The following is an 18,138-nucleotide window of genomic DNA, read 5'->3' on the forward strand; positions in this document are numbered from 1 at the left end:
TGCTCTGTATGTTTCTGTTCTCCTTTTCTCTGGTGTGCAGTATGATTATGCAGACAGGATATGGTGAGATGAAGAGAGGAGGATGAGGATAAGGAAGACAGCAAAGAACATTGATTTGTTAAAATATTGACTAGTGACAGCAAAATTCTGAGGGGCTGTGGTCTGCTTGTATCAATCATTGCCTCATTTTTAATGGGATGAATGTGGGTACTCTTACAATCTTCTCCAATTTTAGTATTGTCTTGAGAAAAAAAACACCCTCTTTAGTCTTGGAGTGGTGGCAACTCTTCCTTCTGTGCTCCTTTGTGATGTTCCACAAAAAATAGAATTTGGTTTTAGTTCATTAGTTGTATTGTAACTTCTTTTATTAAATTCATCTAAAATTCCAGTTCCCACTAACTTGAAGAGGCAAAGGCATCATATTTCCTTCAATCTCCTTTAAATTCAGAAAGTTATTCTCCAAGGGCATTCTTAGGTTGGTGCCCTTCAAAGGAGAAGCTGTTCAAAGTTTCCATGTAATATCTGATGTATGCATCATGACTTTATCAGTGGGTGTTATTGATGCTATCTGATAATGATTTAGAAATTGTTATGAGCTCATGAAACTTCTGCATAGCTGGAGCTGGGAGAGTTTATGGGCTGAAACTTTCCCATCTGCCTGCGTACTAGTGCTGAAGCAAGAGCTGGCTAAGCTTCTGAGAAATCTTCTGTATTATTTTAAACTGGCTGTGTTGAAAGCTGCTTTTAGTAGCAGAAACTAACATAAGATTCTGCAATGACAATATTTGATAGCATATGCATGTCATATGAGAGATTGTTTCTTATTGAGGGTCTTCATAAAGACTTTAAAACCTAAAGCTCAGTGTATAGCAACTATTTTGGAATGTACTATTAAAGTAGTCCTGATAGAGGTCATTTTCAGTTAACTCTCATGGAACAGATGTAGGTCAGTCTTATGATCTTTGCATGGTACTATTATTAATACTGTCTTTTTAAGTGGTTTGGTTATTTGTTTTGTTTGGTGTTTTTAAAAAAAGGGAATCTAGATTCTCTATGTTGTTCCATGATAATTAGTTTGCTTTATGAAAAAGTAAAGGCTATGAACAACCACACCCAGCTATAATTATCAACTGAAGTTCTCCGTTTATTTTTTGTGGGGTCAGAATTTCTCTATTGATGGTCCTGATCGTGCAGTTGGTGAGGAATTACTCAGCATTAGGAAGATACTTGGTCAGCTGTCTATTTTTCTTCCAAATGTGACAAAGTTCTGAAGCTTTGGGAAACCTCCATCTTCACAGAAACATTGTATGCAAATGACTCGTGCAAATGACCCCACCTTCTGCTGGTGGTCTCAGGTGAGGCCAATCAGCTGATAAGGGGGTGGCACACAGCACTGCCGAGAGGGCTATAAAGGGTTGTGAAGAGCTGCCTCACCTTCTGCTGGCGGTCTCATGTGAAGCCAGTCTGCTGATAAAAGGGCGGCACCCAGCGCTGCCCCACCTTCTGCTGGTGGTCTCAGGTGAGGCCAATCAGCTGATAAGGGGGCAGCACCCAGCACTGCCGAGAGGAATATAAAGGGCTGCAAGGAGGGCGGCAAACAGGAATGGGGCACGGCAGTTTGTGAGGCAGTTCACTCAGGCAGGGCAAGCAGGAGGGGCACAGCCACCTCCCAGCTCTCTTGAGGGAGCAGTGGTCTCCAAAAAAGCAAAACCTGGTGCTGTTAAGACCAGGGTCTGTCCACACAGACGGAACCCCTGAAGAGGGACAGCAAGAGGGATGTAGCTGTTCAGGCCTCTGGCTGTGTAGAGTGTCTGAGCCTGGTGTTAGCACCAGAGGACAGTGTGAGTGGGGTCTGTGTGCGATGCGAGCAGGTGAATGACTTGCTATGCCCAGTGGCAGTTCAAGGAGGAGGTAGAGAGACTAAGAAGTATTAGGGACAGTGAAAGAGAAATTGACTGGTGGAGTCTCACCCTTTCTAACCCAGAAGAAGTCCAGAAGGAGACGGTGAAGCCCTGCCCCTCCTGCCATCAGGCAGTTGGAGCAAAGCAGGTGGATGGGAGGGAATGGAAACAGGTCCCTCATCGGAGAGACAAAAGAGTCCCCTCCCAACCCCCACCATCTCCCCAGGTGCCCTTAGAGAATAGATATGAGGCCCTGGACTCTGAGAATCACTCAGAAGATCTCCTGTTCGCCCCCTGTCTACCAGACGGGTTACAACTACAGCTATAAAGAAAAAAAGAAGGGTAGTTGTAGTTGGTGACTCCCTTCTGAGGGAAACTGAGGGCCCTGTATGTCGACCGGACCTGGGTTAGAACTGGCTGGAGGGCCGGGCCCAGAGAGTGGTGCTGAACGGTGCTGCATCCAGTTGGCGGCCGGTCACTAGTGGTGTCCCCCAGGGATCAGTGTTGGGCCCAGATCTGTTTAATATCTTTATAGATGATTTAGATGAGGGGATTGAGTCCATCATCAGCAAATTTGCAGATGACACTAAGCTGGGGGGGAGTGTGGATCAGCTGGAAGGCAGGAGGGCTCTGCAGAGGGACCTGGACAGACTGGAGAGTTGGGCTGATTCCAATGGGATGAGGTTCAACACAGCCAAGTGCCGGGTCCTGCACTTTGGCCACAACAACCCCATGGGGAGCTCCAGGCTGGGCACAGAGTGGCTGAGAGCAGCCAGGCAGAAAGGGACCTGGGAGTCTGGATTGACAGGAAGCTGAACATGAGCCAGCAGTGTGCCCAGGTGGCCAAGAAGGCCAATGGCATCCTGGCCTGTATCAGGAACAGCGTGGCCAGCAAGTCCAAGGAAGGGATTCTTCCCCTGTACTCAGCGCTGGTGAGGCCACAGCTTGAGTCCTGTGTCCAGTTCTGGGCCTCTCAGTTCAGGAAGGAGATTGAGGTCCTGGAGCAGGTCCACAGGAGGGCAACCAGGCTGGTGAAGGGACTCGAGCACAAGTCCTGTGAGGTGAGGCTGAGGGAGCTGGGGGTGTTCAGTCTGGAGAAGAGGAGGCTCAGGGGAGACCTCATCACTCTCTACAACTCCCTGAAAGGTTGTAGGCAGGTGGGGGTTGGTCTCTTTCCCCAGGCAACCCTCAGCAAGACAAGAGGGCACGGTCTCAAGTTGTGCCAGGGAAGGTTTAGGTTGAACATTAGAAAGAATTTCTTTACAGAGAGGGTGATCAGGCATTGGAATGGGCTGCCCAGGGAAGTAGTGGATTCTCTGTCCCTGGAGATATTTAAAAAGAGACTGGATGTGGCACTCAGTGCCATGGGCTGGGAACTGCAGTGGTAGTGGAGCAAGGGTTGGACTTGATGATCTCTGAGGTCCCTACCAACCCAGCCAATTCTATGACTTGTTTTTGCCTCAAATTGCTATTCTGTGGGGTTTTGTTGCACGTGTCCTACTATTAAAATATTATCTGCTTTTTGGTTTCTTGTCCTCATATTTTGAGGGAGATCTTATTTAATTTCTCTTCTCTACCCCCTAATCACATTCTCATTTTGTTACTTTAGTAGTTTAGTGAAGCCTCAGGCAACAGAGCAGTTTCTGTGCAAGTTCAGTTTCCTCAAAACACCTGTTTATCTTTAGGACTGGTTCAGAGAAAATTAGTCACAAAATTACTGAACTCTACTGGGCAAAGAACTCCCAGTCACACCAGACAAGGGTGAAAAGTCGATAGTTTTAGCTTTTTATTGTTGAGATGAGTCTAGTTTTTTATGTGAATCCACAGTGGATTTTAGAAGTAAAAAAGTTACTCTTGTAATGGGAAAGGAAAGCTCATCATGGGAGCAGTAAGGAGCAGAAATGCAGGTGTTTCTTTATGAATACAGTTTGAGTCATTGGAATTGTCCTTGTTTCTTCAATTCTTTCCCCTCATTTGTGGTTTTCTCTGTGTTGAAGAGGAATCCCAGCTGCTTTTCTTCTGTACTTTAGGACTGACCCTTTTATGAAGGTGGTTGTGGGAATTTGTTGAGACAGTTGGGTGAGGAGCTAAAGCATGGTCTTGTGAATGGAGAGAGGGGAGTATACAAAGCATAGTATGCTTTTACAATTGTATCTTTGGGGTACAAGACACGGAAAACTTTATGTAAACATAGTCACCTGCCCTTCTGTTCTAACAATCAATATTGTATTCAAGGAAAGAAAAAAGAAGTTTGAAGAAGTCTAATTATAGGGAGAAATATTTTATAATGAAAAGTAACAGTAGTAGCTTAAAGTAATAATTGCGTGATAAGCACTAGGGAGAGGTTAACCTGGCCAAACTAGAAAGAGTAATAGTGACTTCACAATAATTTTTGATTTTTTATTTTGATTTTTACAATAATTCTCTGGGAGAATACATTTGATAACTTCTTCAAAAACTATACATTGCTTACCTCCAGGGACTCAGTACTCTTCTGTAAATAAAAACATTCTACTCAAAAACATATAAATAAATAAAAAGAGGGGAGGTCACTATGAGGTTTAGATTTTATTTAAAAAGAGAAACTACATGGTATATTTAATTTTGGTGGTAGCTTTAATTTTGGTGGGTTTTTTTGGTTTTTTTTTTTTGTTTTTTTTTTTTGTTTTTTTTGTTTTTTGTTTTTTTTTTTTTTTTTTTTTTTTTTTTTTCCTTTGATAGATATCTTAGGCCATTTCTGTAAGTAACTATCTCTCATCAGAGATTAGATCTAAGGCAATTATGTGATTGCCCCATATTCATATGACTCCTTTGTGTAATATCTGAGGTACATAAGCTGGGATGTATGTCACTCAGAGCAGTGAAGCAAGTTCCTTAAAAGGTGAGGTAAAGGAAGTAAAAGATGGAAGATACTCCTCATGGCCCCTTAAAACAGTTCCCCTGAGAGTATTACCTGGACCTAGACTTGTTCTTAAAGTTGTTGGGGATTTTAAGCACAGTAGCTACAAAGTGATTGTATTTAAGTTTTCTTGAGCTTTACATTAGGGAAAATTAAATAACCGTACAACTTCTGATTTTCTGGCCTTAAACTTTTTTGCACATCCCCAAAGCCTTCATTACTGTATTTGAGGACTTTGGCTGAAATTCATAAAGTGTACCATACCTGCAACCTGACAAAGATGTTAACAAGTCCAGCATGTTTCTGGATGTGGACTTGTTGCTTTTATGACGTATTTTTACAAGTAAATGACTTGTTGCACCACAGGCATGACCTCATTTTGTAGATGAATGATCTATTGGTGTGATTCAGTTTTTTCAGTCTCTGATGGAAGAGCCAATTTTCTTTCTTCTTGCTCTCTACTTCTGGATTCTGCTTGCTCCTGTTCAAAGAATACTGCAGAGAGATCCATCCACATGTGTCTGAGAAGGTAAATCAATTCCTAAGTCATGGCTTTGCAAATGTATGATTCAGTCATACTCTGGGATAGGAACCCCTGGAGTGAACAAGTTACAGTGAATAAGGAGAAGGCAAGAATCTCCTAAATAACTTTAAAAAAATCTTAAAAACTTGACATGTTGAACAGCACTAATCAGTGCAGGTGTGCTCAGCTTTTCTATTCAGGAGCATACATTACTCCAAAGGTTCAACCTGGAGCCTGAACTTACAGGGCTTCCTAAATGGGGAATTTAATCTATAGCTTCAACATCTCATTTCAGTGCCTTAGCCCCTTAGCTCCAAACTCACTCACGCAGTAGAGAACTTTTTTTTTTTTGGTGTGTTGGGTTTGGGGTTTTTTGTTTTGCCCTGCCCCTACAACCCTGTCATCTGATGTGTCAAATCTACTCTGGTCTGCTGATCCTTGCTTAAAAAACCTCTTTACTCTCCTCCTTCTCTCTGTTACCACTGTGTGAAATTACTTTAATTCAGTATGATACTCTTGCTTTTTTTTTTTTTTTTTTTTTTTTTTTTTTTTTTTTTTGTTGGTTTCTTTTTCCTTGATTTCTTCTTATAGTGATACAGGTTAAACTCTTCATCCTCTACTCGTTTCAGTGATGTGACTTACATCTCAGTTTTGCAGCGTTTGGTTTCAGGAGCTGGGGAGAGATGGGCCTTAGCAACCTTGTGGCAGGGAGCAGTAGGGGAGTAGGGCAGGTGATACAGGGGTTTATTGATGCATGAGGTGTTATGTAAATAGAATGAGACTTTCCCCTGATTTCTATGACACAATGTTTCATAATCACTGTGGTGTTTAAAACTCAGGTTTCAGAGGTAAGAAACTAAATGTGCTCACACACAATGTAACAAGTCTGAAGAGTAACACGTTTCCCTCAGGTAGGACCTAGCCTTGCCTTCTGGGGAAACTCAGTGGAAAGTTATGAAATACAGTGATGTGTTTACCTGCATTTGCTTCTGTGGTTGGAAAAGTCTGGAAGTAGCAGTAAGAGGGTATATAAGTCATAAATAAAGCTGATTTATCAAATAATAAAAACCAGCAATAGTTTCAATATAGAGATCAGATGTACACTCTACTGTGTAACTGAGTCATAAATCAAAGAAGTTAAAGAAAAATTAAAAAATGCACATGCACCAGTCTGTGCCAGCTGAGCAGACCTTCCTGTGTGTGGCCTGCATTTACTTTCATGGACTCCATGCAAAGCTGCTTTGTGATCTCAGGCTTGATGTGGGTCAAAAGGGGAAGATTGCTAACATTCCTTCCGACCCTCTCCATCACCGTCAGCAACCTCTTTAGGCTCATATAGGAGAGGACAGTGGAATTTTATGCTGCTTGTAGTCAGTCCTCCAAATATTTTTCTCAATCTGTGTCCCATCTGGAGAATAACCTAGCTCCAATCTTTTTGTTATTATGAATTGTGATTAAATTAAGAATGGGAATACCAACATTGCTGCTATGCTAGTATTTGTATATTTCATTAACATTCATATGCCCATCAGGAGGTCTATGATACAGCTAAAAAACCAAGTTTTGTCCAAGGGAATCAGAATTCTTGGTAGTGTTCTCTGTATTGCCCTTAGGAGTTGTCTTCTCCTTGGTTGGCAGCTTTAAAGTTGTTGTTTATCTATGGAGCCCTTTCTCCTCATTTTAATAATTGTGCTATAGCTGTTTTGGTACTACTATGGTTTCACTGTGACAACTTTTGTTTTTTGCAGGATAAAAGCAACCACTTTTTTCTTGGCTAAATTTAACTGGCTTTCAAAGTGAAGTGTCCTTGTTCTGCAAATTAATTGTACTAGGTTGTTATAAGCAGTTTAGAATTGCTTGTCCCAGTGAGATGTTAGGTAACAACATGCCTCTGCAGAGATTAAAGGACTTTTCATTTTATGTGGCATTTGTTACAATCACCACAAGTCTAATGAAATCCATGTCTCTTCTGCAGTCGCTTTTCCTTGTCTTTAATGTGTCCCTTTCCCAAAAGAATTTGTTAAAGAAGGTGATGTTGTCAAACAAAGATCCCTTGATCAAACTGGAACAAAAGAAAATACAGTATGCAGTAGTGATCTATAGCTTGAAAGCAAATGTACAATGATAATGAACATCATACTGAGCTCAAATGTGCACCCTGTTGCAGGGTGTGGGAGAATATACTAAATATGGTTATTGCAAAGGTTATATATATACTGGGGAGAAAAAAGCTTAAAACCAGAACCTCTTTTATGTGTCCACCCTAGATAAGATTTACTTAAGAGGAATATCTTGGTATTCATAAGTAACAGCAAATTCTGTAAAGCTTGTGCATTTTACAGTTAATGTTTCTTTTATGCCCTGCATTTTCTACAGTTAACAAAATCAGTTTATTATAGTGGAAGAGTCTAAAATAAGGTAATTTTATTTAGTTAGCTGCATGTTATGTTTAACTGTATCATGACATTTAAGCAACGAAAAGAAATACCATTCAGACTGCTCTATGGAAAGAGAAGTAATTGTTTTAGACACCTGTAATTTCATTATCTGCTTATTTTTGTGCCAATTCAACACAATGCAGATGATTTTGGCAGTTTAGCAGAATAAGCATGTTACGCTTCCTGCATGAAGGACACTAGTGTCTGAAAAAACTTTCCATACTAGTGTACAAAACACTTGAATATTTTGTGTTTTATTATGTAAACTTCCTTGTTTGTGACAGTTGTTGCTTAGTCAAATATAGCAAATTAGGTGTACTAGTCCCTCAAGGTCTTTGCTAGGATTTTCTTGCCAGTTAAAATTATATGCAGTTCTCTTCAGTAGTACCCTAGACTTCAAGAACATTGGAAAGCACTGACATAAGCTGTATATTCTTAAGTATAATGTATGAACATTTTTGACCCTCCTGGAAGGTGTCTTCCTCACCTTATAGTGAGTTTCTTATAGCAAATATTATTAATTTAATAGTAGTGGAACAGCTAATAAGTAGTGACATTACTGCTACTGTCTAACTAAGGCAGAAAAGGAAAATTATGTGTGACAGCTGCTGTGTAATAATTTCTATTGGCTGAAACAAAAAACCATAATCTTATTTCTTAGTGATACTTCTCTAAAAAATATGATACTTGTTTTCAATGTGATCACAGCCCTTAACTGTTGTCACCCATAGGTGTCACAGTCACTCACTAGTTTGTGCCTTTCTCTGCTTTTCAGACTGTGGCAGAGTCAGTCAAGTTGAGAAGGTGGAATTGGCTCTGTCCCTTGTGTGTGCAGAGCAGCTGAATGGTTTGAATTCTCCTAGGTACTGAATGGCAGTGGCTGTCACCAGGGTTAGAAGAATTTCCTCTTACTTACAGACCTTAAGGCTATATGATCCTTTTGTGGAATACTCATTTAGGTGTTATAATGACCAGGGCAAATAGTGATGGCAGTATCCAGGACTGATAGATTTATTTATTTTATTAAAAATCCATATCACTTTTTTGAGATTTGATGGGAGGGAAGATTGCCATGAAACGTAGAACAACTTTTCATAGCTGCTGAAATTCTGGAGTTGAAATATTAAAGGAATAAGCAATAGACATATACATATTTTTTGATATATAAAAATGCATTTCAAAGTGTAGGTATTTGAGATTTGCATAACAATAACTAGGAAAGAGACATGAAACCAAGGGAGCAGATAATTAGTCAGTTTATGTGGCCAGATTGCTAGGGCAGCAATATCAGTAGAAGGTATCAACAGCCAAATTATTTTCACCACGATGATGCTGGGACCTTAAAATGACTCCAGCAGTTCATCTCTATCCTGATGGCTTGTATTATTGGGAACCACAGTGCAGAAGTTTCAGCCTAGAATGTTGGGATGTGTTAATGGAGAAAGGAGGGAGTCTGTGAATCGTGGCCTCTGCAAGATGAGAGATTCAGCAGAAGACAGGGTAGGAGATGAATTATCTGCTTTTCCTGTCCATCAGCAGTACCTTCAGCAGCTCTAAGTGTGCTGCTAGCACTTCTGTCAGGCCTTAGGTGTTCAGTTTCTGGTTTTGGCATGCTCAGTCCCTTGTAGGTACTGTGTTGCATGGTTACAAGGAAGCTTTATTGTTGTTTTTTGCTGCATGTGATGCAGGTTTTACTGTTCCCCATGTATGACTGAATGCATCTGGCTGTGATTGCAATTAATCTGGAGCAAAAAGTCAGTCATTAAGAAATAGCCTTATATTTAATGAACCATGCCCAACAAAGTGCAGGCTAAAAAACCTGCTGATGTTGATAGGAATCTTAAAGATGATTGCAGGTGCTGGAGTGGGTCTATTTGTAACTGACATTATAGTAACCTTCTCTGTTTCAACATAAATTTTTGGTCTCTTTCATGATGATTAAGTAGATAGTGGTAAAACTTGCACTGCTTTTTGTTGTTCTCGTAGTTTGAGAGTAAAAACACATTTAAAAATTAATTACGCTGTGTTCAAATACTGGTTCATTCTAAGCCTCTAAATAGAAAGGCCATCCTTGAATCTGCTTTATGAGGAATCTCCCAGTTTCTAGTAAATGGAAGAATTGTGTCCCAGTGGAGAAAGCTACACTTTTCTTCCCAAGACCATCAAATCTCCTTAAATAAATAAATAAACACGAAACCAAACAAAAAGCACCAAATCCAAACCAAACCCAAACAGTTAGTGGAAGCTGTTTCCTTTCTCTTCTGACATCGTGGCAGCTTGACTCTTGTCCCCATCAGTGTTATAGGGAATTCATGAATACCACCATGAGCGAGCTCTGTGTTTTCTGAAGATGCTGTACGCTTGGAAGTCTTGCTGGGAGTGCCAAATCAGAGAGCATAATCTGCAGCACTGATATCAGATCAGATCCTAATGTGTTTCCTGAAGATCTGTGGCGAAAAAGCATTTTCTGCTCTTTTAGATTTGAAGTAATGATGTCAAAAGCTCCTCTGAAATTTGTTTTTTCTTGTCTTTTTTAGCTATGACTATTTAATTCTTGGCATTCAATGATAAAATATCTCTGAATTTTAATTTTTTTGTGTAACCAGGCAACCCAATATGAAATGAGGATACAGAGAATTTTGCACAGCATCACTGAGTGCATTTAGTGTATAGGGCCAGATAAGCAAAGCTGGAGGCAAATTGCCAGTCACTGGCTGAGCAGTGCCTCTAGGACTCAGGTCCTCCACACAACTCCCAATATGTAGGTGTCTTGAACTTCCCTTGACAGAAGCAATGTTCTTGTTCTTTTGCTTCTATTTGTCAATTTAGCTGCCCTCCCCCTGCTGCTTGCCAGCACTTTGTGATCTCTCCTGCTTACAAGGTTGGGTAGATATTTGTCACTTTTGTCACAGTTTTTCTTCTTCTCTGCTTTCCTGCCCGTAGCTACCACGTGGCTATATTCTATGGGTCAGAAAGCTTGTTGAATGCTGCTGTAGGGCTTTTATCCATCTGAACTAATGATCCTCTCAGAGCACTGGCTGGAGCTTTCTGATATTTTGATCACTAGTTATAAAAGCTCTTCTATTTTGAAGAACTTGTTCTTTCCTATTTTTAGTAGCTCTTCCAGTTAATGATTAGATTACTATACAACAAGTGTCAATGTCTATTCTTTCACCCAGGCTGATAAACAGATCTTTGGCTGCATGGTAACTGGGGAGGAAGAACTCAGTGAAATATCTGAAAAGGAAAGGCCACTAGACTACAAACTGCTAGTTGTAAAAAATGAGTTTAATTTGAAAATGGTTCCAGAGATTTGTTTCATTTCACTACCGGTTAAACCTGTTTAGAGCAAAGAAACTAGGTAGCAATACATAATTCCCTTTTTAATGTATATCTTAGAGTGGTATAAGGATTTTTTAACTCTGTATTCAAATTTATAAATTGTTATTCCTCATGAAAGATTGTAGTTTGTATTTAAATAAAAATGCTATAAATAAGAATAATTAAAAATCATAATTACTAAAGAAAAGAATGTGCTGTACTAATTTTTCTCCCTTCCTCGTTGCCTGCCACAGCCTGGGGGAAAAATCCAACTGTATAAAAACTGATACTGTTTTGATACAAGTCAGCAGTAAAACTCCATTTACCTGCTTTCATTTCTTTGACATGGCTAACTTCTAATAAATGAGCTTTGAGCTCTTCAATAGGAACTCAGTGATGTGTGTATTCTTGTTTCATAATCATGTTTAAATGATTAGCCAAGTAGAAAATTGCATGCTTAATAGGGAAATAAATTGAAGAGGGTAACATTGTAATATTAACCTTCACTAAATTGTAGCAAAATGCTTTGAAATGGAAGAAAATTGTATTTCATGATTTATTTTGCTCCTAGCAAAGTTGTTTTTTTTAATTTGTATTTGTAAACAAATAGTTTTTCTCCTATGCTTAATTAAGTGAACAAGTAAAAGTGAGTCTTAAATTTGAAACAGATTTAATATTTGGAGGCTCACAACCCCAGTTTTTTATTTTGAAATATTTTAAATGTGTAAGCTTCAAATATCTTGAGTATTTTCTTCCTTCTTAGAACTTATTCTCTCCTACTTTAACACATGCTACCAAGTATCAGGTTTAAACAAATGCTATTGGCATATTAGGCATTTCCCCAGTTTCTTCAGGATTACTTGGCATCTATATAGTTACAGAAGAATTCTAAACTGTTGAGGGTTGCACTAGATCTGGTATGTTTTCCACTTCTGTTACGACATGCTGAGTATCAGTTATTCTCTAAATGAAGGATTTCAGGGTGCTTTAGAGCATGATTTACACCAGCCTGTGGGTCCTGTTTCCAGAGAAGCTGCAACATTGTTTTACATGCATTCTCACTAGTGCTTACATTTATTTGAAAGGCAAAAAAATTTTAGTTTTCTGTGGTGCAGAGGATGGGGAAAGGAAGATGGGAGATTTTATCTGCAAATCGTGCTGTGTCAGGGGTAGTTCAGTTTACTCCTCCCCTGACACATTGGGTGTGCTTGGGTGAGAGGGATCTAGGCAGTGTATTCTGAGGGATGCCTGGAAAGAAATGGAAAGAGCAACTGGTGTCAGATAAAATACCAGTTTGTGTTTTCTTGTTGGGGAAGCCTGTTACAAACCTTGAAGAACTTAAAATTCCCCATAGCAGGAACAGACTTGCTCTGCCTATTGATGTTTAAGTAGTGTCTGAAGCAAATGCAGACGAGCCCAACAATTTAGAGATGCTTTCCACTTCCCTAGAGCTGACAGATACAATGGATGTAGTAATACTGAGGGGCCTTCCAGGAAACTGCCACCCAAAAAGAAGCAGCAAAATCCCAGAGTTGGGGGATGGAGTCTTCCTTTTTTTCATCTCCCTCCTTCTCTCCCTCTGCTTCAGCAGTCAATTTGAATTCAGGCCACCTTAAGTGACCAAGCAGAGAAAAGAATCTTCTGTGTGTTAGGAGTGAGCCTGAGAGAGGCAATGGAGCAGAGATAAAGCAAGAGCTTACAACTTTGGGTACACTCATTGTGGTGCACTTCAGCTTTAAGATTTAGAAAATAACCAAGGTTAAATGATGTTGGTATGAGGTGGTAGACCTTGCAGCTGTATCCCGAAGAGATACCCAAGAGACTGCTGGCTTAAACTAATTATAAACAGTTATAAGCTTTATGTAAGAGCCTTAGAAATGGTAGTTGCTCATCTTATCCCTATTTAATAGGTCAATAGGGAGAAGACCAGAGCTTATTCTGCAAATAGATCTGCAAATTAAATATGGTAATAACACCAAAACCAATCAAACATTTAAAATGCTGGTGGGCAAAAAGGAGACTTTGATGAGTTTCATTTGTGAACCTGATTCCAGATTTTTGGAGTCACTTTCGGCTTTTGTTTTTTATGTGACCAAATCTTGTCTGGACTGTTATTTATATGGGTGTGGGTTGTTTTGTTGGTTTGTCTGTTTTTATCACAGTGCATATTTGCTGGAAGAGAGGAGAGGGTCCTGCAGGATCCTTCTACCCTTGTGAACTTCGTGCAGCCCATAGCACATGGCCTCAGGTCCTATGGTGGGAATTCCACCCCTTCCCTCTTTGCCCTGTGGCTGCATTAAAGTGTATACACCTACACTACTGCTAATTGTTCTTGAGGTATAAATGACCTTTTGCCTTGAATTTTAAGAATCCAAAATTTTTACATGATCAGGTATTGGCAACCTTTATTGCAGGTGAGCTTGGATCTAGGAAAAAGGGCAGCTTTCACCCTATATCACAAACTGGCCTTTTTCTGGATGCAAACCTATACGTTCAGAGTTCTTTTCTAAGCTTTCTTGCCCTTCACACTCTTTTTATAGAATAATTACAAGTGCTTTCATTTACTCTGGTGTGTGTGAGGAGTATTCTTCTAGATTTAGGGTATTTGTGCAATGACAAGCACAAATTGTTGGCCTGTTTTTATTGTCTAGTAATCTTGTATATTATTTCTCTCCCCAGTGTGTTCAGAACTTTTTGTCTGCTCAGAATAAAGGTCTGTGTCATCTGGATAGGAGAAATAAAGTGAAAGATTCCCTTGGTCGTCTTAATATTTCTGTAGTGTTACCAAACAAAAGAACACTGGTCATGTTAGTACTGGCAAATCTTAAGCACTTTCTTGGTGAATAATGGGTAAGAAAGAATTCTGAAAATAGAAGCTGAGGAGAGACTTGTGAGTTTCTTCAGTGAATGGAGAAGTAGGGATAGAAATAAACTTGGCATGGTTACTGTTGAATGTCAACGTAAGGAAAAAAAAAAAGAAAAAATATTAAAAATATCTTCATCATCTAACCTATCTAAAAGGAAGTTGTAATCCCTAAATTTTTATGTAAATGGTTACACTCCATTCTGTGGTGTGTATTTTGAAGTAAGGGGAGGAATATGAGGCTTTGTTTCCTTTGGACTGCTGTAGGATTTTAAAATCTCTTTTATTTTTCTGTGAAGGGGGTTCTCCCCACCCTGAGAATAAAAAAAAAAAAATTAAAAAAAAAAATGCAGAAATCAGCTTGCTTCAGAGGACACAGAAACTAAAAGCTGGCAATTAATCAGAATTTATGAGTGAGGGAAGGTTTTCTGAATCAGAAATGGGAAGTATTTTTGGCATAAAACCTGTAAATGTAGCAATTTCTATTTTATCTTAAATTTAGGACTTCAGTAGGCTGTGTTTGGATCTTGCCAAATTAGACCTGCTCTATTTTTCATCTAATTCAACCTGATTTCACATAGTGCTGAGAGTTTCCTCCAAAAGCTGCAAGAAAAGGTCTTTTGGGACCCCCAAATGATAGAAATGAATGCTGTGTGTAATTTTGTCAAGTCAGGCCTCCAAGAATCAGCTTTTATGGAAGAAAAAAATAGTATATGCATGTTTCTATACTTGCCAGCTATTCTTCCCACTTCCCCCCGCCCCCCCCCATTAAATTATCTGGGCTAATCTGATTCCTTCTAGTCACAGGATTTAGGGGCTCAATCTTCTGAGAAAGTCAGCAAACAGGAAGATGATGTAGAGAGAGATTTGACAAGCTATCTCTTCGGGTGTCTGTGGACTGTGTTCATAAACCATAAGTCAAAATAATTTCTTGCAGTACTGTGAGGGCCTCAGGGGTGGAGGATAGAGTAAGTTGTTTCATGACCTGTGTGAACAGTTCTGTACATTGAAGGTTTTATGATCTAAGAAAGTTCTTTACATTTACATTTACAACTATTCAGAGCCTGGAATGAATTTAGAAATTTAGTGGGTTCTAGATTACTTACTACTCTTCCACTGCAGCAAGTCTCATTATAAATATCTCTGTTTACCCTGTGTCAAGAGCACCAGAGTAAAAGAGTTTCTACCCACTTAATACTTGTATTATGCTTTATTTCTTTCTTTTGGCTCTTTTAGGAAAGCACCTGAGCTGAGCTATGTTTTCTCTTGGACTATAGAACATGCTGAAGTGTTCTCCAGGACAAGGTTGTGTATTCCTGAACAGGACCCAGGAATTAGAAGTAGTGTGTGACTGTGGATCAGAGTCCTTCTAGAAGAATCAGGTTAAGATGAAGAATCAGGTTAAGATGTAGAATACTGAAGTTTTAAACCTGAAGCTAAAACACAAACCTCACACAAAGTTAATTTAATAAATAATAGGGCTGTTAATTAGTTACCACAATAAAATTGTGTCCCACTAAGTACTGTAGGTATGAAAAGTTCTCTACTGTAGATTTGCTATAAAACCTCTCCAGCAGAGAATGAAAGAACTTACTGTGGTTTTTTTTTGGTTTGTTTGTTTGTTGTTTTTTTTTTTTCCCCAAGCACAGATGATTCTAGAGGTAGAAAGTTAAAAAGTTAAACAGCTCCAGGACTAGGAAATTACAAGTTCCTCTTCTTGTTTTTTGTGTCTTTGTGTTTTGTTGGCCTTAAGGATGCAAGAGAACTGTTTCACATGAGCACATTGTAGGTTTTCTGAATCACAGTGTCAGTGAGCTAATGAGCTCACTGTTTAGCCTTGCAATAGTTTCTTTTGGGAAGGAACTGCAGGTGGGAGGTAGAAAGTTCAGGGTAATTATTTCTCTACTGTGTTGAAAACAATCTCTAATACTTATTGTATGCACTTGCCTCTGAAATATAAACAGTTTATACTGCTGAAATGTTTAGGGAAAGCAGCGAAGGTATTGGAGGAAGAGCATGATTTGTAGTTATTTAAACTTCTGTATTTAGTCTAATAAGAATTATTATTTAATTTCCATTTACACTTACTGGATTCAGCTCCAAAATTGATGTTAAACCAATGTATGGATCAATGTAATGTATGGGATCTCATCTGCAAAGTATCTGTATTTGCCTCGTGTCCTTTAGAAGCTGAAGTAGTACAGGTCTGCAGAGCTTTTGTGGCAGCACAACTTTTCTGTGAGGAGACGGATGGGGAAAAGCTCTGAACCTCTCTGATAGCTCCCACTGCCTGTGTCCAGCTGATTTGCTCTTTCCCACAGCTTCCTCTGGTTCATCTGGCTGCTGTCATCCCTTCACTTGGGGAGGCAACAGTCACAGCCAGAGGAGCTTGGAAAGCTGGGCGAGAGCTGAGAAGGCAGGATACAGAGTTACTATGATCTGCTCTCCTATTGCTCATTTTCACAGCCTCTTCTGGCTGGTAAGCACCCTGGTAGGAGCTGCCAGGAGCAAGACGTGAGATGGAAATTGTGAGCAGAGCCAAGTATGGTAAGAAGTCTTGTAGCAGACAGTGCTTTAAGCTATGGAAACTTTATTTATAAGTCTGAATACTGAAAGTGCCCATGGTAGCTCATGTAACAGAATGTAATTGTGTGAGGATAGTTAGTAGAGAGCACAAAGACCCCAGTCAAACCATTTGTATATTTTCCTCTGCTGAGTGTGTTACTGTATGACCTATTAAATATATAACTCTGCAATAAGCTGACAATGTTTTTGGTGAGAGAATGTATTTTTCAGCTGGGTTTTTCTGCACAGTAATCCTTTCTGTCAGCCTCTCCCTACTGACACTTGAGACATTTTGAACTTCTCGGCTGCTTTTGATTGAATTTGACAGAGCAGAAACAGTTCAAAGTTAATTTTCCACAAGCTTTGTGAAAATAAGCAGGCAGAGAAATTCACATTCCTGGTTTATCCACTGTAGTGTGAGTTTAGCTTATTACTACACAGCAAAGAATCTAAGCGGGGGTGGAGAGCAGGCAGGGTAAGTTCCAGTGTCCCCAAAATGGTTTGCTTAATTGTGTCACATGATTGTAAAACATTTGTAGCACCAACCTTTGTTAAAGTTTACCAAAAAGAAAGTTGAGAACCAACTCAGAGGCTCTCTTCAAATATGTGAAACACATTTGAGAACTAAAGAGGTTTTTTGTTCCCTTTCTTACATAGTCTGTAGGACCATGTGCCCGATGGAAATACATTTCTCATCTTTAAAAAGAGTGTTATGACATAGGGATCTCTAAAATGTTAAGAACCTGAGATCATGGGATCTTTATGGTCTTACCTGTGGACTTCTCTTCCTGTTGCTCTGTCATTGCAGAGCCTAAGCCAATATTGTCCACAGCCTCTAGGGAGCTAATGGTGCTTTGCAACACTCATCTGGAGGTCTGCTCTTCAGAGTGTGTGTGGCTTTTCTTGTTTGTTTGTTTGGGGGTTTTTGTTTGTTTATTTGTTTTTTTTCTGATAATTGCATTTCATTGCTTGTTACTTCCTATTCCCTCTTGTCTGTGCTTTTGTTCCACACACCTTAGTAGAGCATGATCATTTTTGTTAGTTTGGTGTTTCAAGAGAAGAGCTTTCTATTTTTTTGCTTTGATAGTTCAATCTTCATCTGTCCAGCTGGGCAGGTGGTTTTACAGTATGGGCAGAGGGAAAAGTGAAAGGGCAGTTGGTACCTGCTGGTTCAAGTTTAGGGGTTCAAACAGTGGCCTTAGATTCCTTCAAAAATCAGAGCCCATGGATGTACAGCAGGAACATGCAGGTGGAGTTACCAGCACAGTCCTTCAGCTGCTGAGAGTACCAAGTCTCCCAGGTTGTAATCCTTAGAATGAAAAAAGTGGGCACTGTATGAGGGGGGTGGGAATTTTTAGTTTATATCTAGATGAGAGGCCAGTTGTCAGTAGTCTTTACCTGCCAAAGAATAGAAGAACTGGATTTTTATTTAGACAGTAATTAGGCTGGCATTGGGCTTTGCATATTTATGAGAATGAGATAGTCTGCTAAACACTGGTTAGTTATTAGTGAGCTAGGAAGCCTGGCCAGTGTGAGGGTTTTTTTCTGCCTGCTGTAGACTGCTGTGAAAAGTTACTTGAAGGACCTGCAGCATTTTACATTGTTTTCATCCATACCAGGGCTTGTTT

The 18,138-nt window shown here is 39.6% G+C and overlaps 1 protein-coding gene across 2 annotated transcripts in view; it reads left to right on the top strand.

Annotated features, from left to right (window-relative positions):
- ANK3 (ankyrin 3) overlaps positions 1-18,138 on the top strand; it is a 351,630-nt gene that overhangs the window by 4,283 nt on the left and 329,209 nt on the right. The window contains exon 1 of one of the 2 annotated variants that reach the window (XM_071749165.1): positions 16,475-16,492. The exons of the other annotated variant lie outside the window; for it this stretch is intronic. Coding sequence (XP_071605266.1) covers positions 16,490-16,492 — 3 coding nt within the window. The 5' untranslated portion in view covers positions 16,475-16,489. Of the gene's footprint in view, positions 1-16,474; positions 16,493-18,138 lie in introns of those variants that run through there. 2 annotated transcript variants of the gene reach the window in all.

The sequence above is a fragment of the Heliangelus exortis genome, chromosome 7, assembly GCF_036169615.1.
Source record: "Heliangelus exortis chromosome 7, bHelExo1.hap1, whole genome shotgun sequence".
Lineage (NCBI taxonomy): Eukaryota > Metazoa > Chordata > Aves > Apodiformes > Trochilidae > Heliangelus > Heliangelus exortis.